The sequence below is a fragment of the Phocoena sinus genome, chromosome 3 (genome assembly GCF_008692025.1).
Source record: "Phocoena sinus isolate mPhoSin1 chromosome 3, mPhoSin1.pri, whole genome shotgun sequence".
NCBI classification, from domain to species: Eukaryota; Metazoa; Chordata; class Mammalia; order Artiodactyla; family Phocoenidae; genus Phocoena; species Phocoena sinus.
In genome coordinates this window covers 67,299,578-67,325,810 of record NC_045765.1, presented here as the reverse complement: position 1 = coordinate 67,325,810, position 26,233 = coordinate 67,299,578, and the positions used below count along the sequence as shown (strand labels likewise).

The following is a 26,233-nucleotide window of genomic DNA, read 5'->3' as shown; positions in this document are numbered from 1 at the left end:
ATGCTACAAGGGTTTGCTGATGAAAATGAATACTCTGAAACACAAAGCTCACGTTTTTACTTCCAATAATACATTAAAAATCAAAACCAGGGACTTCCCTTGTGGTCCAGTGGTATAGGAATCTGCCTTCCAAGGCAGGGGACGGGGGTTCAATTCCTAGTCGGGGAACTAAGATCCCACATGCCGTGGGGCATCTAAGCCCGCACGCCTCAACTAGAGAGCCTGAGTGCTGCGAACTACAGAGCCCATGCGCTCTGGAGCCCGTGCGCCACAACGAAAGAGAAAACCCACATGTCACAACTAGAGAGAAAACCGTGTGCTACAACTAGAGAGAAGTCCGTGTCCCGCAAGGAAAGATCCCACACACCTCAACGAAGATCCCGTGTGCCGCGACTAAGGCCTGACGCAGCCAAAAATAAAATAAAATAAAATAAATATTAAAAGGAAATCAAAACCAAACCAAACCCACTACAACGAAGTGAGCAACGTCCTCACCTAAGTCTGATAGAAACACAGTAGGAGGGTTTCGGTGAAGTCTCAAATCTATTAAATAGTGAAGCACCAAGGTACAAAGGCATTTCTTCACAGCAGTTCAACTCTGCTCCCTGTTGTATAGCTAGAGATGACACTGAATCCAGGGCACACTTTAAAACCATTTTCCTCCAGTGACTTAAAAAAAAAATTATAAATAAAAAGTTTGAAAAAAAAATCCTTAATCCTCAGTTCCCTTTATATCCTATTATTCTGAGTAACTGATATGTGTGAAAACAGTCTGTTTCCATTTAGCTCAACCTCTGACTCACAGGGAACAGCTTTAAAATTGTTCATACGATTCTTATCAGTCAGCTGGGGTTGGGTAAAGGAAATAGGAATATGGAAACCTAATCACTGCTTCTGTGAAACATCACCGTGTCTCCCTGATTGGAGGAAGATCAGATCCTAGGAAGCCTTTCCTGCAGGTTTCCACCATTTCCTGGCTGTTTCACTTTAATCACGACATGGTTGAGCTGACCTATTACTTCATGAGTTTCCCGGGCAAGGGTGGGTGTTACTGATACACGTCTTAGGAAAGCCCACTGGCAGATATTCCCATCACTGGAAGCTGATGTTGCAGGCATGCTACTTGCACAGAGCAACCTGGGCTTCCTTGGCAAACCGCTCAATCCGATATGCAATCATGGCAACAGGCTGAAGTCAAGGCGCACGTTTTTGGGAACAAACTGTGATATTTTTATTGGTTTGCTGTATTTCACCCTTATAAAAGAATGGTATTAGAGTTCAACTTACAGATAGAAATGAGGAAAACTGAAAACAAGCAGGGAGGAGACCATAAAACTACCCAGCCTGGTCATTCCGTGAATCCTTTTATGGTTAGTGGATGTCTATTTTCTGCCAATACCAGGTCAATATATTGGAGCTAATTCATCTGACAAATCGCCACTGGGTACATTTTCCGTCATCAACAAAAAATATGTAGCTTTCATGAGAGAAGTGCTGGCTGTGTAGGTATGATATGTATGTGGGTTACATCTGCTCTTCCTTTTTGCTATGGACGGTTCGAATGCTTTCCTTTCAAGCTTTGCCCAAGTAGGCACAGATCTTAGGAGATTTACCTTAGCTGGACAGTGGAGGAAATTCATCCACAGTTGAATAAACCGGATGATCGCAATGCAGCTCTCTTGGGTTGAAACTAACTCTTGTTATACTTGCTTACTTAGCACCAAGAAAATATTTAGGGTATAAAACTGGCAATGAACTTAAAAGACTAACAGATTTAGTTCCGCCATGTAGGTGGGTAAGTAAGCAGACACACACAAGCAACTTACTGAAGTATAATTTACTTACCATACAATGTACTTATTTTAAGTGTAGAATGTATTTTTTTGCCCAAGAATTTGAGCCTTATAGAGGCCAAAGAGATCACAGAGAGCCTGTAGCTCACCCTCCACACTGCAGCTCAGAGAAACAGCCACACCACCCAGATGGTCAGTGGTAAGTGGAGAGGTGATACCCTATTTGGAGATGCTAATGGTAACCAGCCTATTGATTTGGCCATTTTGAGTAGAAACTCACCCTTTTGCAGGGAAAGGGAGGAAAGACTTTATGTAGCAGCCTGTGTAGAAGATGGCTCTGGGTTCCTGATATGTTCAAAATGAACATCTAACTGCTGGTTGCAGAGAGTGTAGGAAAAGATGGAAGGGGAAGTGCCTTCCCAGCAGGAATACTGAGGAAGACGAAGGCTTACGGTGAATGAAGGACTGAGAGTTTACTAAAGAATGGGAGTCTGAGGTGTTACAACAATTCCGACTGATGTAACGTCTGGATGCTGACAAAATTTATAAATGACTTTTTCAACCACTTCCTCTAGCAATGGCGTTGTTATATCCCATTGATTTTGAAATGAAATGTTACGGAATTTTCTTGCTTTAATGAGAAGGCAGATCCAACCGGTAAATAAAGTAATGATGAAAGCAATTAAAAGAGTGGAAATGAGAAATGAAGTAACAATACTCCTAATACTTAACCCAAATAGGCAGGTTTTGCTGATTTACTAAAAAGATTCATGTCCATCTAGAGGTAAACATATTGGGAAGCAATGCTCACTGTGAATAAACCCGCCCTTTGGTAAGAGGATAAAAGTCAATTAGTAATGTCATTTGTTTAAAAATCTGCCTGCACCTGGTTCTCATTTGTCCTCCAGCTGAGAAACCAAAGACAACTTCTTTTTCTTGCTTGTGGTCAAACAGCAAGTTCATTTCGCCATGGGATGATCAAATGGCCAGCCTCCCCGGCTTGAGAAGGTCTGCCTTTCACTTTCACTTGTTCAATCATCATTAACTCTGAAAAATGTCACATTCCATTTGTGCAATGAAAATTTCACCACCAGTGACCGTTTGGGTGAAGTTTTTGTAGGCGAGGCCCTAAATCTTGTAGAGCACCTCACACATTCTCAAGGTCATTTGCCTCGTTTCCTTGTTTAATGACAGTTGCCTAAGATGCTGGAGTCTGTCTGTAGCCTGACATCAGCAGCTCTGAAGAAACCTCTGTGTTGGGGTACGTGTCCCTCTCTGAGACTGAAAAGGTTCACACATATGTGTTATCTGACACGCACGCACCTACACCCCCTCCTTTGTTATCTATTGTATTATGCATACACACACTGGGGTTTTTACCAAGCAAAAGTCTTCTTTACTGGGGATAGACTGGTAAAAAAAAAGACCACTGGATGCAACCCATTCAAAGCAGGGTTTCCTTACTTTGGGAAGTCGGCTTCCCTGGACGAAGCTGCAATATCAACTTGGGAAGGTTCCAAAAAGTTTCTGGAAAGGAGAAATAGGCTTCTTTTTAACGTTTGCCACTGGGCTTGGAAGTCTGCACCTCCTTTGTTTATTATTTAATTATATTTCCCCCTCTGCAGAGAAGTTCTGAAATGCAAATCCCAACGAATGCGGCATTGGGCCAAATCCCTCACAGCACTCTACAAAAACGAATTTCTGGAAGTGAATGTCAAGGAGCAAGATACCTAAATTAAGAGGTCACTTGATCCAGAATCTTAAAGAGAAGCATAGTGTTTATTGGGGCAAGTCAAATAAATTTTGTGCCATTTGGCAAGCAAGTCATAGTTAAAACAGGCCCCAGTTACAAGTCCTGATAAAATTTTCAAGGTCAAAACCAAAAGAATGTTTAAGCTGAGCTCCCTATAGAGTCTTAGTGCCAGGGCGCTAATACACCATTTTAAATAGCCTCCAAGAAGGGCTTCTTGATTTCTAGCTCTAGTTTAATGTCAAAGTTCCACTGGGTCAGCTGCTGAAATAAGGAGGAGGTTATCAGCCTGACTGGATTATAGGCACAATGTGTTGGTCCCTTTCAACTAGCTATGCTTCATAATGTATTAGAATATTTCTTGTTGCCGATATCCAAGTTTTGATTGGCTAGAAGTTGGGGGTAGGAGAGAAGGCAAAAATAATCTAATAATTTTTTCCAATTCCCCCAGTTAATACAAGACCAGACCCTGGGTCTAAAGAAGCATCATATGGCCCCTAAAATAGGAAAAGGAATGTCCTGACATTTTAATGGCTGAGTTGACAGCATCCCTTTTAAGAAAAGAGATTCCAATCCTAAGAATCTCTTTAAGAAAAGAGATTCAGGTTATTAGCTGAAAAAAGCTTGCATGTAATTTCCTAGGAGAGACTGATACTTTTCTTATTCAAACACTTGAATATGTATCTGGTATTATAAGTGTATAATAAATATTAACTCATTTAACCCTCATAGTAATTCCAATAGGTGAAGTCACTTACCTAAGGTCATAGAACTATTCAAACCCAGAAGTCTAGGTCTATATGCATTATACAATGCCACTATTTTTTTTCACAAAGACTCCTCAGACTAGGCAACCCAAATGCCCATTTATCTGTTGCTTCAAGGTGAGCAGATGGTGTGCAAAGAGAACAGTGTTTGATCTGTTTGCTCCATGTCACAGGAATGGGAAATGGAGATCAAGTCTGTAAACGTCCCTTCTCACACTGATTTCTCCCACTCTCTCGTCTCCACCTTGTGGAGGTCACCTTTCTACTGTTGGCTCCTTAGTGCTGGCTCTGTCTGTCTGTCTCTCTCTCTCTCTCTCTCTCACACACACACACACACACACACACACACACACAGAGCTATTACTGTGCTTCAGTGAAGCTGCACAGGGTTTGTGATCTGGGCATAAAAGCAGACATCATTTGCTCATTAGAGTTAAGTTTTCAAGACGTGCCCCAATTACTGACCTCCACTAACGGCCTGGGTTTGCGCTCGACTGCAAACCTGAAGTGGCAGAGTTCACAGTAGCTGGTGTTTGAGGATGACAGCCAGTGCTCCAGGCAGCTCCGATGAATTGTCCCCAGGGTCCCTGTACATTCACATGGAGAGAGCAAGTCCTCTTGGCTGCTGCCCTCGTGGCAGATCCTGCACATCGGCCGGTCATTGAAGGGGCTGCAAGAGAAGAAGGGGCACCTGCTGGTAACGGGCTGGAAACCACTGCCATGCCGTGGTCCTCTGGCTCTGTGTCCTTCGGACCCTCACCCGAGGCAGCTGCTCAGAACAGACACCTGGTTTACAACCCGAGATCTACACTGGCACTCAGTAGTGGGAGCTGGGGTCCTTGGGCGTCTACTTCTGTCAATACAAAGAAATAGGGGGTGACCAATACCAGAGCAGGTGGGACCAGGGTCATAAGCGAGTGAAAAGGAGCAATGTTAATTTTACCTTAGACATCGAAGTAGTTCAGGCAAACCACCAATCAAAAAATAAAAATCATCCCTAGCTATTAAGAAGTTGTTTTGAAACGACACCAATTGTAGTTTCTAGACAAGCTGCATCTTTTGAACCAGGCTGGGACACTTTTGAATGCCCAGAGGTTCCTTTCCTTTCTTCTTTCAGTGGGATAGGCGAGTGAGAGGAGGGAAACAGACTGGCGGCCTACCTTGAAGCTGCCACACAGAACTGCAGTCTGAGCCAGAGCACGACGCTGTGGCAGCTTGGTCCTTGGAGCTTTCCTAGGATGCACTTTGGGACACTGAGGACAGTAAGCTGAAAGTGAGTAATGGTACGTGCTACCAAGGTGGCCTCAGTCCACAGCTTGGCCTTTAACTTGGAAACACCACCCCTGCACATTCTGTGAGGACACACAGGGTAGTGGTTTTTGAGGCAGGCTCTGGAGTACAGCTGCCTGGGCTCGAACCGCAGGTCCGCTGCTCACGAGCTGGCTAACTTTGGGTGAGTTACAGCATCTCTCTGGACTTTAGTTTCCTCATCTGTAAAATGGGCACAAAGCATGGTGCCTTCCTCATATGGTGACTGTGAGGATGAGAAAAGATAGTCCAGACTACAAGCTTAGAAGAGGGACTAGCACGTGGTAAGTGCCTAGTTAATGGTAACTATTTTCACTTGTAGAAAAACTCAGGTTGGGGAAAATCAAAAAACATGGCCCTCATCACATAAGCCAGAGGCCAATGGAAGGCTCAAACCATGGCCTCACTTCTCAATGGATACTGGAGGAATATCCCTCTCCGATTAATGTCTTCTTATATTGCTAGAGGTCCTTATTGGGTATTAGATTTTAAAATGTCATCATTGTATGCGCCAACCCAAGGACCAGACTCTTTACCCACCCTCTCCCGCCTCTTCCTGTCCCCCAGAGATGACAGTGTTCCAGGTTTATGCCCATCACTCTCTTTGACTCCATCTTTGTGGAAAGGCCTTTCTGGGGATGATCCTGGGAATGAGTGAAGGCTAAAAGGGGATTAAAAGAGGAAAGGATCTCCTTCCCACTTGCCAAAAGACCCCCTCTTGCTCAGGGGTGGGAAAAGAAAGTTTAAAGAGTTGACTTTTTTCTCTCATTATTACTGGCCTCTGTCATTCACACTGAACCAAATGCGTGTAAAACTGTAAAAGCTCTGGTTTACGTTTCTATGTGGTAGAACACACACACACACGCACATTGGCTCACAGGTCTCAGTCGTTTCAGCTCTGCAGACTGTTCTTCCCGATCAAATGAGGTGATTGATGGCTCGAGGGTGATGGGGGCCTATGCAGACATAACTCTCCGTCTCAGTTCACAGCAGAGCAGTGATGCTCACTCCCTCATCGTATACTGAGTTCTACCTAGCCAATTGTTACAAGTTTTCCCAGAGGTGGAAAAATATACATTGACCTTTTAAATTTTTTTCCTATTTCTTCCCTTTGCAATAGCCACACAGATTGAAAGTAGATGGCACATGGATAATGTTTACAACACGTGGCAGTGTGTGAGTCCCTGTCTGGTGGCCACCATGTGTGGGGCTAGGAGGGGGGGACAGAGAATGTTGTGGTGTCACTAGGAGTCCTGCTGCAGGGGCACGTAGGTGGGCCTGTATCTGCACCGGAGGGGTTGGCTGAATTGCTCAGACCAAGGTAAGCCGTCGAGGTCTGAGTGACTGACTCAAAGTTTCAGGGCCGGAAGTGTCAGCACTGAAACCAACAGGCAAGTCCAGTATTTTACAGTCGTAAGTCCCAATCCCACTTACCCATTCTGAAACTAACGGAGAAGCCAAGGAGTACCTAGTGGCCAGGCAGCCTGTGGCCCTCAACCTGCCAGTGGGCAGCAAGAGCACCAGAGGAGACCTCCAGGGACAAAGTGCTGGCCTGGATAAGCCGTCTCCGGGCTGCTCAGAGCCTTCTTTCTGGCTCCGGTCTATCACTCGGGGGAGACAACGATACTTCACGGGGCAGAGTGTGTATGAAGGATCGTGGCTGGGATGCAGGGAGAGCGAAGAAGGAAGCAGCAGAAGAGGCCCCCATGTGGGGATGCGCCAGAGGAGACTCCCCCAGGAAGTAGCTGTGGACAGCCCCCACCACGGCATGCTGAGTAGCCTGCACGTCAGAACGTCACTTCAAAAGTTTTGCCCACATATCCAATCACTTTGGCTCAGTCATCTGAAACCAGGGGCCTCCTCCATTCTATTCTAACAAAGGGCTACCTTTGTTAGCACCTGGAGACAACGAAAACGTAATTACTGTAGTAAGGTCAACATAACAAATGTTAAGCAAGCAACCCTGTGTCTTGTGGGATCCTCCCCTGCCTGCCTCTCTGCAAGTGTGACTTTAAGCGGAAAAGTTCACAACGTGAGTTTTATCTTTTTGTCCCATTGCTATAGAAACGGCCATGACAGAACATGTGTAGTTTTTTTTTTTTTTCCCCCTCCCAGTACCTCCTCTCACCTGACACAAAGACCTAAGCACTAATTACATTCCCTTTAGCATTTCCCATCTGACAGCCCTCCGAATTGATTTTAACTGTGGTACTACCTCTGGGTGGCAAGGGTCCGCACTACTGTTGACAGCAGCTGCCCGTCCTTGGCTGAAACTTGCATGACATACTGCGGCTGCCCATTCACTAGGCTGCCACAGTCCTCCACGGTCTTCACCACCGGTGCAGCTGAACTGGTGCAGTCTGGCAGCACTTCGGGCAGGTGACTGCAGCGGCTGGTTGTCATGGTAACGGACAGCAATTACTCTGCTAATGGTTTCCACATTCATACAGGATTTCCATCTAAGAGAGATCAGAAAACAGTTTACTTGGTCAGGGTGGTTAATAGAAAATGGACAATTACAGGCCACCATCATCATGTCATTATTTAATAGAAATAACAGGGGTGGCCTAGACGCCGTACATTATCTCGCTACCATTTAAAACGCACGCGCACACTCAGCCCACAAGAAACAGTGGACGTGGTTATGAACAGGACAGCGAGCGTGTCGGTGTCCGTAAACATCGAGGATCAGAGAGGGGAGGGCACGATGGCCCTGCAGCCAGGTCTGAATCGAAGATAAGCACTTCTCGCAATCTGGGCCAGAGAAGCAGTAAGTCTTCGTTAACACTCTGTCAAAGTTACTAGAACCATTATTAAAACCGCTTGGGGGGATTTCCCTGGTGGTCCAGTGGTTAAGACTCCACGCTTCCAACGCAGAGGGCCTGGGTTTGATACCTGGTTGGGGAACTAGGTCCCACATGCTGCAAGTAAGACCCAGTCAGCCAAAATTAAAAAAAAAAAAAAAAAAATGCACCACCTTTCTGACTTTTCCCATATCTGTGTTCCATAACACAATTATCTGCTCAATGTGTCTTGAAAATTACTTTCCTTTAAAAAGTTAACCTATTTTAGCCTTGTCTTAAAGTTATTCATGAAATGATAAGTTTGATGAGCTTGTTATATATATTTGTAAAGGACATTACAATAAATACATTAGTACTAAGTTTTTGGGTTTTTGTGTACCACTTAAAATCCAGGGACACTTGCCTTATCATAGGGGAACACATAGGCAAATGCAAGAAACTGATGAATGAGATCTCTACCACCTATGAAGAATAATCCATTCTTAATAAGGGCCTTACCTCGCTGACACATAGTCTACCACATAGAGTGCAAGAAATTCTGTTCCCAATCTGTGTGCTGTGGGCTTGAACTTGACCTCAAGTTCAAAGCATTCAGACCCAGTGGAGTAAGGAACACTGCTGCATCCAATAATAGAGCTGCATGTGATGTGTAAGAAATAGAGGACTTAAGAAACTTGCAGGAGGAATTCTTTATGTCTAAAGGTGGGAGGACACAGTTTCATGGTCCGTATGGACCATCTCTGCCCAGTCTGCTCACCTCGAGCTCCTAAGCCTGGGACAGCCTGGACTCAGTGGACAGTGGCAGGTTTGATGGATAGACTGAGTTCCTGTCGATAACCAGTCTGGGTGGTCAAGGCCCCAAGTCTAAACAAATTTGCTTCCCAACCCTAAGAGCATGTTTGGAATTCCTCAAAGGGTTATTTTCTCCCAGATATTTGTTACATTTTACTGGATTCTTACAGGTTTGGAAAATAGGATCTGCCCAACTTCCAGAACAATGTGCATCAATTGGACGTTCTCAGGAGGAGAACGCAGTGTTTCCAGATGAACTTGAGCTGACACTGTCCCTGCTGACAAGCACATATCCCACAGGCCTGACCATTGGATGGGAACGGAATCCCCTCCTTCCTGCTGAGGTGTCTGGCTGGCTCCCTTTCCTGTTCTCCTAGGCTGCCTCTAGTCCTCTCAGGGTCTGCGGTCTGGCCTCTTCCAGGAGCCCTTTGGAACCTGGCAATGGGGCGAGGGCTGTGGACACCAGCCCTGGTCTTAGGCCTGATGTGGGGCAGAGGCAGGGCTGCCCCTTCCATGTCACTGTCACGACTCTGGTGGGCTTCTCAACCCCCAGGTACCAAGCATTCAAGAAACACAATGAGATGATTAGCTAGTATACTTTTCCTTGTTAAAGAGGATTTGTTGCTTTTTTTTTTTTTTTCCACATTGCAAAAACAAGAATATATGTTACAGAAAGTATAGAACAGCACAAAGAAAATAAAAATCACTCAAAACCCCACCACTTGAATAACCACAGTAAACTTTTTAAGTTTTGGCAGGGTTGGCAGGGTGGAGTTGATTTGTAGCTGGGGCCACAGAACAAAAAGGATGTTCAAAGGTCGGCTTCGAAATCTATGTCTAACCCCTGTCCCCTGGCCTGCCTTTATAAATCCCCATTGACATGATTTTAAATTCTCATAATGCCTCACAGTCACAAAGTGTAACTTCCTGGCACAGCTCTTTTGCTTCACAAGGCAGCCACAGATTAAGAGCCAGGGGTGTGTTGGCAGGAAAAGCAGACACAGTGACCTTCTTGCCTCACGGAATCATTATGTCTGGGTGCAGTCTGAGAGTCTATTTTCGGGTTTTGCATTAACTCCAGCTCAGAGGGCCAAGCATTCCCTCCCTCCACTCCACGGAGCTGGAAGGAGGCAGAGAAGGGATGTAGAGTGAGAAAAGGAGGCCAGGCTGGTCAACGGTGAGGCTGCCCTTAGTGAGGGGAATGCCACTCAGACACACAAGGTTCCCAAGTTCATTCACTTATAACTAGACTGGATTAAGTCCTCACTAAAGGAAGTAGTTCTAAATGTCTGACCTAAATCTGCAATAAAATGCCCTTAAAACAGTTCTGGAGGGCTTCCCTGGTGGCTCAGTGGTTGAGAGCCCGCCTGCTGATGCAGGGGACACGGGTTCGTGCCCCGGTCCGGGAAGATCCCACATGCCGCGGAGCAGCTGGGCCAGTGAGCCATGGCCGCTGAGCCTGCGCGTCCGGAGCCTGTGCTCCACAACGGGAGAGGCCACAGCAGTGAGAGGCCCACATACTGCAAAAAAAAAAAAAAAAAAAAAAAACACAGTTCTGGAAGTAGAGTTTCCTTAAAACTGTAGTTTCACCTCTGGTTGATATTCTTCATTTCACTTGTCTTCTCAAAGGTGAAAGGGATATTACCCACCATCTGATCAGTTTATTCCATTCACAGAGAGTGCCAGGCACTGAGTTGGGCATAAAGAAATAAAAGGCTCCTCAACCTTGCCTTCTTCTGCAAGCAAGCCCTGGCTCTTTCCCCCGTGCCATCTCTGCAGAACCCTGAACCCAACTTAGGATTGAAATGATACTCGAGTCCAGCACTCACTGAAGAACACGCCAGCACCTCCACTGACCAGCACACACCAGAATAACCCTGAGATACTAAGTCCTGCACGCCAGGGTGAGTCCGCACACTCCTCAAAGACCATGTCTCGAATTGAAAGTGGGGTGGGAGGGGCTACACAGACGATTGGCACCTCGATCCTGGTGGGAAGCACTGAGTTGGTTCCAGCCCCAGAGAGGGAATCAAATCAGGTGGAGGGGGAGAGAAGGAAGCACACCTCCCCAACCTCAGTCAAAAGAAGCCCAGGGTGGGCTTCCCTGGTGGTACAGTGGTTGAGAGTCCGCCTGCCGATGCAGGGGACACAGGTTCGTGCCCCAGTCCGGGAAGATCCCATGTGCCGCGGAGCAGCTGGGCCCGTGAGCCATGGCCGCTGAGCCTGCGCGTCTGGAGCCTGTGCTCCGCAATAGGAGAGGCCACAACAGTGACAGGCTCGCGTACCATAAAAAAAAAAAAAAAAAAAAAAAAAAGAAGCAGCCCAGGGGCTGAGATCAAGGTGTGGGGCAGGAGTGGGCCTTGCAGGCTGTGGGCACCAATTGGCATGCATATGTTGCACCTCAGGCAGTGACAAATGGCCCACTGCATTTCCCTCTCTCTTTCAGAGCCACCTGGGAAAACAGCAGGCTGCTGCCGTGGATGCTAAAAAGAGCTGAGCTGTGGGTTTGTAGCCTAGCACTGGTCTTCCACTGATCTTTCCACAAAATTTCAAGTGCCATTTGACTGCTTTCTTATCAATACCGCCCCTAGGAACTCCACCCAAGAGCGCTGCTCTCTGGGATTTCTCAGGACAAAAAGCATGATGCTGGGAGGGAGTGGTGTCCATATACACTTGAAACCTCAAATTACACTGATAGGAGGAGTTCTTTGTTGGCCAGGCTTCACACCTTATATAATTCCTCAGGCTGAGAATAAAGCATGATTTGGCATTGGCCAAGTTCAGCTGCACTCAGTGGGAGGGCTGGGAATAGGTGGATGAGAGGGAGACAAATAGAAAAGGAAGGAGTGGCTACTGATTAGACAATGGTAAAGATAAAAAGGCCTGTCTGTGAAACTGTGACCCCTTTAAAGGACAGAGTACAGTTTCATAAAAGCAAGGACCCAACCAGGCTGCACCTAATTGTGGCTGCGTTTCTGCTGTCAGTAAGTGATTTCCATGGGAACATGGCTGGCATCAAGAGGATGCGTCCAGAGGACGAGGGGGAAGGGCAGGGAAGAGAGCCCCGCTCACCTGTGCAGCCCTCTTGCCTCACAGCCCCTGAACCTCCATAAGGACCACAGAGTTATGGGCAAGGCTCTGTTCTTAGAGGTAGGACACCCAAGCTTGCGCCCTGGCTCACCACATGCCTGCGTAAACCATTCAGTCTCTCCGACTTTGCTGAGATTACTTGCATTTGAAATTAGGGTATTGATACTTCCTGAGCCAGCTCCTCTGGTTGTTTGTGAGGCCTCAAATAAGACGAGACATGTGAACGTGCTCTGGAAGCTGGAATGAGCCGTGCACAGGGAGCCATGCACATGCACATTTTATTACTATATTAACCTTTCCTGCTCTTTTCCTGGCCTGGGTTGCATCTCTTCCATCTTGTATAACTGCTCTCCTCCATGGCTGGTCAGTTTGTACCCACTGCTCCCTCTGGGTCACACCTGAGCCCTGACATTGTGCCACTCCATCCCTCCCCGCGGGGAGCACAAAGGGAGTCTTGCTTGCAGCCTGTGTCTCCTCACCCTCCCAAGACCTGTCACCTTCACACTCCCCAACACAGGTTGCACTTTTCCATGAAAATGTTTAGTACAGATACCCGATGAAAAAACTGCTATTATGTTTGTTATTCGTGTCTATTTTTTCCAGCAGCTACCATTATCTTAGCTAATTTAAATACACTGGAAAAGAAAACACAAGCCACACCCAGCTGCCTTTTTAAGCCTGCTTCTATCAGAACTGCATTTTCAGTGCAAGTCAACTTTAATCTCTCAGATGTAGGATAAGAAGGCTATTTTGGGGAGGTACCTGGTGCGTTGGCATCTCTATTTGGGTATAAAAATTACCCACAGGATTTAAAGGTGAAAACAAGAGCATAAGGGTGTGTGTGCCCTGCTGCTAATCTGGTCGTGTGGGCTGCATGGGCAGTGGTCTGAGCGCCCAAGCTCCGCGCGGCAGTCTAGAGCCAGACTGGACCTCCAAATTCAACCCTAATGCTAATTCCAGAGATTTTAAAAAGTAGGCTCCTCAGGTGCTCAATATGTCCTGGAAGGGCCCTGTATGACCTCCAAAGCCAGAGTTGGCCAACAAAGCAAATCAAAGGATTCGTTCATTATTTTATCCATTCAAACAAGCATTTTTTGAGAACTTACTAGGTATTCCTAGGAAGTTTCTGGTGGTGCAGGGTCTAACCATTTCAAGTCCTGCTTTACATTTCCCAAGGGAAAGCACAGGCCACCAAACAGTATGGAGTGTTCCCCAGACCCTCTCCAGGGCTGCAGAGCCATGAGGACATGGCACCTTCCCCCTAGTAATCACGCCCTTGCCAGTTTGGGGGATACCACCCAATGCCCTACATTTGAGGGAATGAAAGTGCAGAACTATGGAATGGTTAGATGGCTTTCTGCTCCCACAGAGCTGTGCATCATTAATGCTGTTCCAGGATTCAGAAAACTGACCTTAGTTTTACATGAGCAAATCTGCCTCAAAAAGGATCTCAAAAATGTCTTTTAGTCTCCTTCGAGGAGCTGCATACTCAGGGAGCAAGGCCTCCTCTAATGAGGCCAAGGAATGGATGATACAAGTCGGTCAGTGATTGAAAGGGGAAAAAATAGCAATAATGGCCTGTCCAGGAACTTTCTCCTCTGAGTTGGATTTTTAGACTTTGAATTCTAAGAACAGTCTCTGAGAATAGGATCGCTCTTTGATAGAACATTTCCCTGGCTTTTCAGGCATGTTATAAACAGACAGTGCACTGCATGGCTGATGGACTGACTTAAGAGTATCCTGAATGTTCAGAAAAAATGAAGGCAGGCAGGAAATCACACACTGACCTTCCTTTCCAATGGAAATGGAGCACATGACTAATTTCAAAACCATTAACATGTAAAAGCAGCATATTTCTTCTGAGAATATGGCACAAAGGCTCTCCAAGGAGATTGCTGGGACATGATTACCAGCAACACTTAAGTTTTCAAAAACGCACCAAGGAGGCTATTCACTAAGAGTGTGTTAGCGGCAAAATAGCTGCTTCATTAAACTTAAATAGCCGCAGCAGGGCTGTGCCTACAGACCCAAGCTACCAAATTATACATTTCTTTTCTGGATGCTTCACTGACCTCATTATGTAGAGCAGAGAGTTTGTCATTCCAAATAAAGTAACCATCCAAGTCTTTATAAACATGTCTATCAGGTGCTTGATGAGTCTGCAGAGTGAAACACTGGGAGCCCAGTGAATTAAAAAAACAAACAAACAAAAAAAACGACTTCTCTTTTTGTCGTTTCATTCTTCCCTGCTACGTGCTCATTGTCACACTTACAGAGCAGAGTAAGCAGGTGAAATGCCTGTTTCCGAGCATGAAGGAATTTTTGATTTGGGGGTTATGGCATTTTATTGAGAAACGTGTAAACACCAACGGTGAACCATGGGAAGAAAAAAACCCAGACCAGCATAAGGCAAGTTGGATCCAGAGAGAGTTATAGCTTGTTCCCAATGTTCTTTTTGAAATTGATATCCAGTTATTTATCATTTCCCATCCACGTTATTAATTCTGATTCTCAGCCACAAGAAGTATCAGGCTAAGTTTTCTTCCATTTAAAATTACTATATATTTTTTTCAGCCAGGTAAAATCCTCTAGTTCTGCTGAAGGCAAATCAAGTAACGATTATCATATTTATACATATTTTTTCCCCTCAAGAAGTACTCATGAAATTAATTCAGATTTTGGAGGCTATCCCATTTTTTTCACTTCATTTTAATTATATAGAGGAAAATGGCAATTAAAATCCTACAACAACCCTGTGTGTTCAGAGGCACAGCGACAGCTGAATCACACTTGTAAATAACAATTGGTCCTGCACAAGGAGCCCTGCTGAGCTAGGGGAGCCATGGGGAAACAGAGCTGCCTGGTTGGGTTCCAGGAGCTCGGGAACCATCAGGGCACATCAGAAAAGTTTAAATGTCAAGTTTAAAAAATAGAGGGGAGCAGGCAAAGCAGAATGAGATGTTCATGGGACGTTACTCAGAGATGAGAAAAGTGTATGCTTCAAATGATATTCAGTGCGCCCAGTGCCAAACGGCTACCTGTTCAGCGTAAGGAAGGTATGGAGGGTACGGCACACTGACCAGGATGTCTGGTGATATGGAAGGAAAATATTTTGGCTACAAATGAGGGCTGAATACGCTTTAAGGACTACAAGTTCTGGATTTGTGGATAGGTTCATACACATCTTCCACCAGCCTCCAAGTGAATGCCCGCCATTAAAGGAAGTTGATTTGGGGTTCATTCCAAGTCATATCTCACCCTCCTCCATACAAACAACTTGGTACTAGCTACACAGATGTGCTCCATCTTGACCCCAGCCTCCCAGAGCTTGGAATAAAGCCAGCTGTGGCTTGTTTTAAGCCCCAGGGTTCCTTGGGGCTTTCCCCAGCTGCATTTCACCAAGACCATGGGGAGGTTGCAGTCTTGTTCTCTCACGGGGTAGGGTCCAAGCTCTGCATTCTGCCAGGCTCCGAGGCCCAGGTCTCCCTGCAGTGTTTGCTGGAGCCCCAGGAGACGTTTGGCTGGTGGACCTCCATTTACACACGAGGATATCCGAAGTTACTCAGCTCGCCAAGGAATAGTAAGGCAAATGCAGAGCAAAGACAAAAACTCTTTGGATTTTGCTTTTTAGCTCTGTCTTTGGCATTATGGGTGGGCTCCCTATCATATGCTTCATATTACTGAAAGTCCCCCAAACGCCACTGGTTCTTTCCCATGTGGTCAGAGTCTCCGGGTGTTTCTGTGTTGCCTTTGTACATACTTGGCTTTGGATTCAGGGGAACCTCTGGGAGCCTTTGTGGGGGAGGGGACAGAGCCCTAGTTTTGGATCAAGGAGTCCTGGCTTTGAACTGCTACTCAGAATTTACTTGGCACTAAGCCTCAGTTTCCTCCCTTACACGCTGGACCTGGGGTAGGTATGTGCCTGGCCTGTGGTGGTCACTTCGTAACGGGCAGTGCTTAAGATTGCAGTGTAGCAGGGTCAGCTCATATCAGCCGAGGACCAGGGTGGGGAAGAGAGGTCCCTTCCAGACCGTACCTCTAATCCCCTTGCCTAGCCCACCCCTCTGTAGTCATCCTTACTACCCTACCATCTTCCCAAGCGAATGTCTTTTGGGGGCAGAACTGCTGACAGTTCTGTTTTGACAGTCTTGTATAACATAGGTAAAAAAAGACAGAAATGCTCCCTGGAATTACTCTTCTCAGCTCTTGGACACTGCTCCCCTTTCCCTCCACTACACACACACTCACACATACACACAAAAACCACAGTTTCTTTTTATTGGTTCCCTAGAATGTGTCCAGTCTTTTAAACCATCAATATATAAACAAGCACAAGAAAAAACTAACACTTAGCCAAGGACCAAGTTATCTGAGATCACTTTATCACTTAATTTCTTGACAGTTGTATACTCTGGATTCTTGTGGGCCGTGAAATTGGTGGCAAATAGGGCCTCATTCGTATTGATACTTCCTATTTACCTCAATGCAAAGCGCTTCCAAACCCCTTCAAAGGGGCCTCTCAGGCCTTCTGATTTCTAAGTAGAGCACATGTTCCCTCCCACACTTGCTCCTCTGGCCGTCTGTCCCATCTTGCCCTGCATCTTGAATTGATGGTTGCATTGGCCCCGCATCTTACACAGCCCACACCCATTGGAGTGTCAGCTTCATCTGGACATTTTTTAGTGTGAGAACCAGCCCACTCTCTCCCCAAGCCTCCACCGGAGCCGAGTGTTTAAAGTCTGCTAGAAATGCTCCAGGGCATCAGCTTACGTGGAGGGCTGTCTTCCCTTAGGCCACTCAATCACTCAGGAGGAAGGTCCTAAATCAAATATCTGGTCTGTTCATTTCTTTGTGTATTCGTCCTTGCAAAAATAATGAGTGAGGTTCCTTAATGTGACCCCTCTTGTTTGACAGAAACAAAAACAACCCTACATGGACACTGAATTAACTTATTATCCAAGACCAAACAACCAAATATTAAAGCAGAGGTCTACCTTTACTTTAAAATTTTCATCTGATGGTAGTTTTCCTTCAGAACAGACAAAAAAATTACACTATTAATAGCAAGAGTGAGGGTCTATTTTTCTATTTTCATAGCACTATTCATTTTCTATTCTCTAATTACTTAATAAATACAGTGGGTCTTTACTGCCTTTGAGGGTGAAAATAACAGTTATACCCCTATGGAGCTCGTTCATTTGCTTTATGGGCTAAAAAATCTCTAGTGTGTCACAAATTAACACAATGTTCCCGAGGACTGTGTTTTACTCTTGACTCTCCAATTTCACTAATAAATGTGAAAAACACATGTAGCCAGATAAGTCCCTGGAGACCAGCCACCGCAGACACTGAAGAAAGCAAGTTATTCCAGCTAAGATCAGCATTCACTTTCACATTGGAGACTATTTGTCTCCCAAATTCTCCTCCAATTACTTGACATGAAGCAATGAAATTGGTTTCCAGTGACTACCCCCAAAATCTTAGAAAACTAGTTTTCTTTTTTTTTTAAATAAAGGATATCTTCAAAAAAAAGAAAAAAACATAAAATTTTTGATCATCAGATAATGACCTTTTTCTAATCACATCTCCAGTGGATTCCCCACCACCTTCTGAGACAGCTGTTACTCTTTTTAAAAAATATTTTTATCAAGAAAAAATTCAAACAAATAGGGAGAAAACTACAGTAACCCCACATATTCTTCATCATCCCAATCTAGCAAGATTTTGCTACACTTGTTTCACCCTTGCTTCCTTCCTTCCACCCTATTAAGATTTTTATGCAAGTCTCAGAAATTGTCATTTTACCCCTACATACTTAAGTATGAATTTCTAAAAATATGAACATTTCTTATAGAACCACAAAACCATTATCATACCTAACAAACTTAATAATTCCTTGGTATCATCTGTTATCCAAACTGTATTCAAATTTCTCCAACTGTCTTGAAAAATCTTTTATGGTTGCTTTGTTTAAATGATCCAGACAAGGTGTAACATTTGGATACATCTAAGTCCGTCTCACCTGCACACAGCCACTTCCCTTTTTCCCCCTTGCCAATGTCTTGCTAAAGAAACTGGCACAGGGCTCCTCTTAAGCCCCATCCCAATAGCTACGTTCTTAATTTTTCTTGTAGTATCATTTAACTTTTTCTTCTATCCCCTGTATTTTCTGGAACCTTACTGATTGGTTTAAGTTCAAGTTCAACTCTTCTGCAACAATAGCTCATGTCGTGTACTTACCTATTGCATCAGAGCGGGCAGGCTCCTAAGATAACAATGAACCACTTTTAGAGGGTTCAGGTGAGGGCAGCCTGATTCCTCCATTGTGGAGTTCCCCATAACATACCTAATGGGCTAATGATTGCATCCCGTTTATGACAGGTGCTTGAATCAATGATTTCATTTGGGGGCTACAGAATTATGCTTTTCCAATTCTAACTTCCCTTCCACATTTAGTGGCTAGAGTTCTCATGTGAAAAAGAATTTTCCTTCATCAACACTTGCAATCTGGTCATTCTGAAATACAATTTGCACAGAGAAGCCATAATAACTGCTTAATTCTTTCCTTTGACTGCCAGTTTTCAGAGTAAGGAATTGGTGCTTTAGGTATATCCTATAGTAACTGAGTTGTTTTTGTTGCTTTCTATGTTATTCTTAAAGGTCCATCTGTCTTTATTGAAATTTAAAAAAAAATCAAATCACCACCCAATAACTAACCCTTCTGCTTGAATATAGAGAACTGGATTTGTAATGAAAAAGGACACAAAATACGTCTGAGCCCAAGTCCCTGCCATTGTGTATCTCTCTTCTCACTGGAAGGCCAGGCACTGTTTCCCTTGCCTACTTTGGTATACGACTCTTGTTTTTAGGGTTGATAGAGTCTTTCCCTAGGCTGAACACTCCCTGAAGGCAGAGGTCTTCTGCATTTACTGATCCCTTAGGAAAACAAGAACAATCTGAAACTCTACCCCCTTCGGCTTACTGCGGCACAGTTGACTTGGTGTCACTTGCTCCCGTGAGCAAGTGACTTCCACTGTCTTATCATTCACTGAATATATCTGAAGGTGCCGCCAGTGTAGAAGCCAGTCGGCAGAACTACACCACTTCAGACTGACTAGCTAAGGTCATCAAGTCTGTACTAGATTTTTGGGCTTCGTCTGTGACCCATCAGGAAACCATTCCTGTCCAATGAAGCCTGCAGGTGCCATCTGGCATGGCCACACCCAGCTCCAGGCTGCAATGGTGGCACATTAACACGATGGGCAAGCTTCCACTAGGGGAAGAAAGAAACTGCATGTGGGTGAAACTTGCACATGTATGAGAAACAGCTCCCTTTTCACCTTCTCACTAATAAGGGTGAAAACATTCAGGCCATTCAGAGGTATTCACCACAGAGGCATTTATAAGTCTTCCTTAACAACGGCTGACAAGTGTCTCTGAGACGACAGGAATCCAGGGTATTTCTTTTTTGCTCTCTAAGAGCAGAGATATTTTCTGCCCATTATTGCCTTGTTTTACTGACAGGCATCTGTCAGTTAGACATTAAAACAGAGTGATAATGGGAAGATCATATGCTGGCTTTGTCCACACACTCCAAGAGGGAAGCACTCATGAAAAATGTGTATTTTGGTAAACCTAGACGCTCATGTGCCCACCTGCATTTCTATTAAGTTGGAAACTGAGTATAGAATAGCAAAGCAGTGAGAAGAGGAATAACAGAGGGATGGGATCAGAGGAGATTCCTAAATGGCCCTGCAGACACCAGTGTGGGGATCCGCTGCTCTGTGCAGGAGGGGGATGGGTTAGGAAATGCTCGCCAAAGACGATGAGCAGGATAGCAGCAGTTTTTTTCTGGCTTAACTGGAACTCACTGAGAGCTGCTGAACCAGGGAACTGGCAGAAAACATCTTCCGTGGCTCTGTAAATGGAGGACGTTCACACATTCTGAAATAGCATAAATACTCCCTTTTGAAACAGAGGTAAAAAAGGGAAATGCACATTTTAAATAAACTAATAAAAGCAATTCAATTCCTACTGAGAATCTTCTAGTAAATAGTTCTCTGTCAGAAAGTAATATTGTTACTCAGATATTTGAATCTCCAGTCATATGTTCAGGTTCTGACTTCTTGGCTAATGCAAGTAAAAGCATATCCTACACACACACACACACACATACGCGCATGCCCCGTATAATGCCATCTTTTTTTTCAATCAAATAAAACTTTAATTTATTCAATTAATGATTATAGTAGAATGCCATGCTTATGCTGACAATTCACCATAAAATCTTACCATTCTGTACTGAGCCATAGAGCCTAGAGACTACTCAAGTATAATCCCTACTGTAAAGTTCCAATATGTGCACAGTGGGAGGAAAATAGGTGCCATCGTATTCAGTGGCAGTAGTCAACTTGAATAGGACAGAAGCCAGAAATCACTAGCCTCACCAGTAAAAAGTGTTACAATTTTCTTTTATAATTAAAAAAAAATTTTTAACATCTTTACTGGAGTATAATTGCTTTACAATGGTGTGTTAGTTTCTGCTGTATAACAAAGTAAATCAGCTATATGTATACATATATCCCCATATCTCCTCCCTCTTGCGTCTCCCTCCCATCCTCCCTATCCCACCCCTCTAGGGGGACACAACGCACTGAGCTGATCTCCCTGTGCTATGCAGCTGCTTCCCACTAGCTTTATGTTACATTTGGTAGTGTATATATGTCAATGTTACTCTCTTATTTCATCCCAGCTTACACTTCCCCCTCCCTGTGTCCTTAAGCCCATTCTCTACGTCTGTATTCCTGTCCTGCCCCTAGGTTCTTCAGAACCATTTTTTTTTAGATTCCATATATATGGGTTAGCATTTGTTTTTCTCTTTCTTTTTCATTTATTTCTGATCTGATTTTTATGATTTCTTTCCTTCTGCTAACTTTGGTGTTTCTTTGTTCTTCTTTCTCTAATTGCTTTAGGTGTAAGGTTAGGTTGTGTATTTGAGATGTTTGTTGTTTCTTGAGGTAGGATTGTATTGCTATAAACTTCCCTCTTAGAGCTGCTTTTGCTGCATCCCATAGGTTTTGGGTCATTGTGTTTTCATTGTCATTTGTTTCTAGGTATTTTCTGATTTCCTCTTTGATTTCTTCAGTGACCTCTTGGTTAGGTAGTAGTAGTAGATTGTTTAGCCTCCATGTGTTTGTATTTTTTACAGATTTTTTTTCCTGTAATTGATATCTGGTCTCATAGCGTTGGGGTCAGAAAAGATACTTGATATGATTTCAATTTTCTTAAATTTAACAAGGCTTGATTTGTGACCCAAGATATGATCTATCCTGGAGACTGTTCCGTGAGCACTTGAAAAGAAAGTGTATTCTGTTCTTTTTAGATGGAATGTCCTATAAATATCAATTAAGTCCATCTTGTTTAATGTATCATTTAAAGCTTGTGTTTCCTTATTTATTTTCATTTTGGATGATCTGTCCATTGGTAAAAGTGGGGTGTTAAAGTCCCCTACTTTGATTGTGTGTCAGTTTCCCCTTTCGTGGTTGTTAGCATTTGCCTTATGTATTGAGGTGCTCCTATGTTGGATGCATAAATATTTACAATTGTTATATCTTCTTCTTGGATTGATCCCTTGATCATTATGTAGAGTCCTTCTTTGTCTCTTGTAGTAGTCTTTGTTTTAAAGTCCATTTTGTCTGATATGAGAATTGCTACACCAGCTTTCTTTTGATTTCCATTTGCACGGAATATCTTTTTCCATCCCCTCACATTCAGTCCGTATGTGTCCCAGGTCTGAAGTGGGTCTCTTGTAGACAGCATCTATACGGGTCTTGTTTTTGTATCCATTCAGCTAGTCTATGTCTTTTGGTTGGAGCACTGAATCCGTTTACATTTAAGGTAGTTATCAATATGTATCTTCCTATTGCCATTTTCTTTTTTTTTTTTTTTTTTTTTGCGGTATGCGGGCCTCTCATTGTTGTGGCCTCTCCCGTTGCGGAGCACAGGCTCTGGACGCGCAGGCTCAGCGGCCATGCCTCATGGGCCCAGATGCTCCATGGCATGTGGGATCTTCCCGGACCAGGGCATGAGCCTGTGTCCCCTGCATCGGCAGGCGGACTCTCAACCACTGCACCACCAGGGAAGCCCCCTATTGCCATTTTCTTGTTTTGGGTTTGTCATTGTAGGTCTTTTCCTTCTCTGTGTTTCCTACCTAGAGAAGTTCCTTTGGCATTTGTTGTAAAGCTGGTTTGATGGTACTGAATTATATTAGCTTGTGCTTGTCTGTAAAGGTTTTCATTTCTCTGTTGAATCTGAATGAGATCCTTGAAGGGTAGAGTAATCTTGGTTGTAGGTTTTTCCCTTTCTTCACTTTAAATATGTCCTCCACTCCCTTCTGGGTTGCAGAGCTTCTGCTGAAAGATCAGCTGTTAACATTATGGGGATTCCCTTGAATGTTATTTGTTGCTTTTCCCTCGCTGCTTTTAATATTTTCCTTTGTGTTTTATTTTTGATAGTTTGATTAATATGTGTCTTGGCGTGTTTCTCCTTGGATTTATCCTGTATGGGACTCTCTGTGCTTCCTTGACTTGATTGACTATTTTCTTTCCCATATGAGGGAAGTTTTCAAGTATAATCTCTTCAAATATTTTATCAGTCCCTTTTTTTTCTCTTCTTCTGGGATCCCTATAATTTGAATGTTGGTGCATTTAATGTTGTCCCAGAGGTCTCTGAGACTGTCCTCAATTCTTTTCATTCTTTTTTCTTTATTCTGCTCTGTGGTAGATATTTCCAGTATTTTATCTTCCAGGTCCCTTATCTGTTTTTCTGCCTCAGTTATTCTGCTATTGATTCCTTCCAGAGAACTTTTAATTTCATTTATTGTGTTGTTCATCATTGTTTGTTTGCTCTTTAATTCTTCTATGTACTTGTTACATGTTTCTTTCATTTTCTCCGTTCTATTTCCAAGATTTTGGATCATCTTTACTATCATTATCCTGAATACTTTTTCAGGTAGGCTGCCTATTTCCTCTTCATTTGTTCGGTCTGGTGGGTTTTTATCTTGCTCCTTCATCTGCTGTGTTTTTCTGTCTTCTCATTTTGCTGAATTTACTGTGTTTGGATTCTCCTTTTTGCAGGCTGCAGTTTCATTGTTCCCATTGTTTTTGGTGTCTGCCTCCAAGTGGCTAAGTTTGGTTCAGTGGGCTGTGTAGGCTTTATGGTGGAGGGGACTGGTGCCTGTGTTCTCGTGGATGAGACTGGATCTTGTCTTTCTTGTGGGCAGGACCACGTCCGGTGATGTGTTTTGGGGTGTCTGTGAACTTATTATGATTTTAGGCAGCCTCTCTGCTAATGGGTGGGGTTGTGTTCCTGTCTTGCTAGTTGTTTGGCATAGGGTGTCCAGCACTGTAGCCTGCTGGTTGTTGAGTGGAGCTGGTCTTAGTTTTGAGATGGAGATCTCTGGGAGAGCTTTCGCCCTTTGATATTATGTGGGCTGGGAGGTCTCTGGTAGACCAATGTCCTGAACTCAGCTCTCCCACTTTAGAGGCACAGGCCTGAGACCCGGCCGGAGCACCAAGCCCCTGTCAGCCACTCAGCTCAGAAGAAAAGGGAGAAAAAAAAAGAAATAAAGACAGGAAACAATAAAGTAAAATAAAATAAAGTTATTAAAAAATTATTAAAAATAAAAATGTAATTAAAAAAAAGGAAAGAAAGAACAACGAAACCAAAAAACAAATCCACCAATGATAACAAGCACTAAAAACTGTACACACAAAAAAATGGATAGGCAGAACCCTAGGACAAATGGTAAAAGCAGCTATACAAACAAAATCACACAAAGAAGCATACACATACACACTTACAAAAAGAGAAAAAGGAAAACATATATATATTAAAAAAAAAAAGAAGAGAGCAACCAAATCAATAAACAAATCTACCAATGATAATAAGGTCTGAATACTAAACTAAAATAAACACAAAACCAGAAACAAATTAGACACAGAAAGCAAACCCCAAGTCTACATTTGCTCCCAAAGTCCACTGCCTCAATTGTGGGACGATTCGTCGTCTATTCAGGTATTCCACAGATGCAGGGTACATCAAGTCCATTGTGGAGATTTAATCTGATGCTCCTGAGGCTGCTGGGAGAGATTTCCCTTTTTCTTCTCTGTTCGCACAGCTCCTGGGGTTCAGCTTTGGATTTGGCCCTGCCTCTGCGTGTAGGTCACCTGAGGGCATCTGTTCTTCGCTCAGACAGGATGGGGTTAAAGGAGCAGCTGATTAGGGGGCTCTGGCTCACTCAGGCCTGGGGGAGGGAGGGGTACGGACGTGGGGTGAGCCTGTGGCAGCAGAGGCCAGCGTGACGTTGCAGCAGCCTGAGGCGCACCGTGCATTCTCCTGGGGAAGTTGTCCCTGGATCGTGGGACCCTGGCAGTGGCAGGCTGCACAGGCTCTTGGGAGGGGAGGTGTGGATAGTGACCTGTGCTTGCACACAGGCTTCTTGGTGGCTGCAGCAGCAGCCTTAGCATCTCATGCCCGTCTCCGGTGTCCATGATGATAGCTGCAGTTTGTGCCCATCTCTGGGGCTTGTTTAGGTGGTGCTCTCAATCCCCTCTCCTCACACACCCCGAAACAATGGTCTCTTGCCTCTTAGGCAGCTCCAGACTTTTTCCCGGACTCCCTCCCGGCTAGCTGTGGCGCACTAGCCCCCTTCAGGCTGTGTTCATGCCGCCAACCCCAGTCCTCTCCCTGGGATTTGACCTCCGAAGCCCAAGCCTCAGCTCCCAGCCCCCACCCGCCCTGGCGGTGAGCAGACAAACCTCTCGGGCTGGTGAGTGCTGGAAGGCACAGATCCTCTGTGTGGGAATCTCTCTGCTTTGCCCTCTGCACCCCTGTTGCTGTGTTCTCCTCTGTGGCTCCGAAGCTTCCCCCCCTCCACCCCCGTCTCCACCAGTGAAGGGGCTTCCTAGTGTGTGGAAACTTTTCCTCCTTCACAGCTCCCTCCCGCTGGTGCAGGTGCCGTCCCTATTCTTTTGTCTCTGTTTTTTCTTTTATCTTTTGCCCTACCGAGGTACCTGGGGGAGTTTCTTGCCTTTTGGGAAGTCTGAGGTCTTCTGCCAGCGTTCAGTAGGTGTTCTTTAGGAGTTGTTCCACATGTAGGTGTATTTTTGATGTATTTGTGGGAAGGAGGGTGATCTCCATGTCTTACTCCTCTGCCATCTTGAAGGTCCCCCAATTTTGTTTTTTAAAAACAAAGTTGGGGAAGATGATTTTCTGCAGTGATTCAGCACGTGAGCAGTGGAACTGGACACCTTTGGTTTGAGTTCCAGATTTTCCATCTATCAGTTTTGTGTTTTCAAATGGTGGGGTAAAATGGTGCCCATCTCACATTTGAGGATTCAATGGGATAATGTATATAAAGTGCCTAGCATAGAGCTTGGCACACAGCAAACACTGCTACCTGCAATACTGTGCTAAGGCCACAGCAACTTCAGATGTCTCTAGGGTGAACTATGGTTTGTGATATTTCTGCTCAAGCCAACAGAAGTTTATCACATTTATCACAATACTAATACTAATGTGGGAAGCAACACAGTACTTTGAGAGGCACAGTGGAGGATCAGAAAAAAACATGAGCTTAGGAAGGAATCAGGCACATGGCTTTGAATACTGGCTCTTGCCACCAGCTCCCAGGGTTCAATCTTGGATAAGCTGCTTCTCTGCATGTCAAGTCACCCACGTGTGAAAAAGTAAAAGATGGTTGACTTCCTTACAGAGTCATTGTGCAGTTAGCCCACAGGGTATGTAAAATGCTCTGCCCAGTGGGAGGGCCGCTCAGTGGTATCTCCCATTATTATTAGAATGTTATATCAGGCTCTGGAGACTGACAGAGGTGGGCCTCATGAATGCTGTCACTAGATAGTGTGATCC

The 26,233-nt window shown here is 44.5% G+C and overlaps 1 protein-coding gene across 3 annotated transcripts in view; it reads right to left on the bottom strand.

The window, feature by feature from the left end:
• MARCHF3 (membrane associated ring-CH-type finger 3) overlaps nt 1-26,233 on the bottom strand; it is a 149,595-nt gene that overhangs the window by 31,522 nt on the left and 91,840 nt on the right. For all 3 annotated transcript variants that reach the window (XR_004349409.1, XM_032628801.1, XM_032628802.1), the window contains exons 2-3: nt 7,834-8,077; nt 4,776-4,980 (exon numbers count right to left, since the gene is read on the bottom strand). Coding sequence is in view for 2 of the 3 variants with exons in the window: in XM_032628801.1 (XP_032484692.1) it covers nt 4,776-4,980; nt 7,834-8,021 (393 nt within the window). In the remaining variant the exon portion in view is untranslated. The remainder of the gene's footprint in view (nt 1-4,775; nt 4,981-7,833; nt 8,078-26,233) is intronic.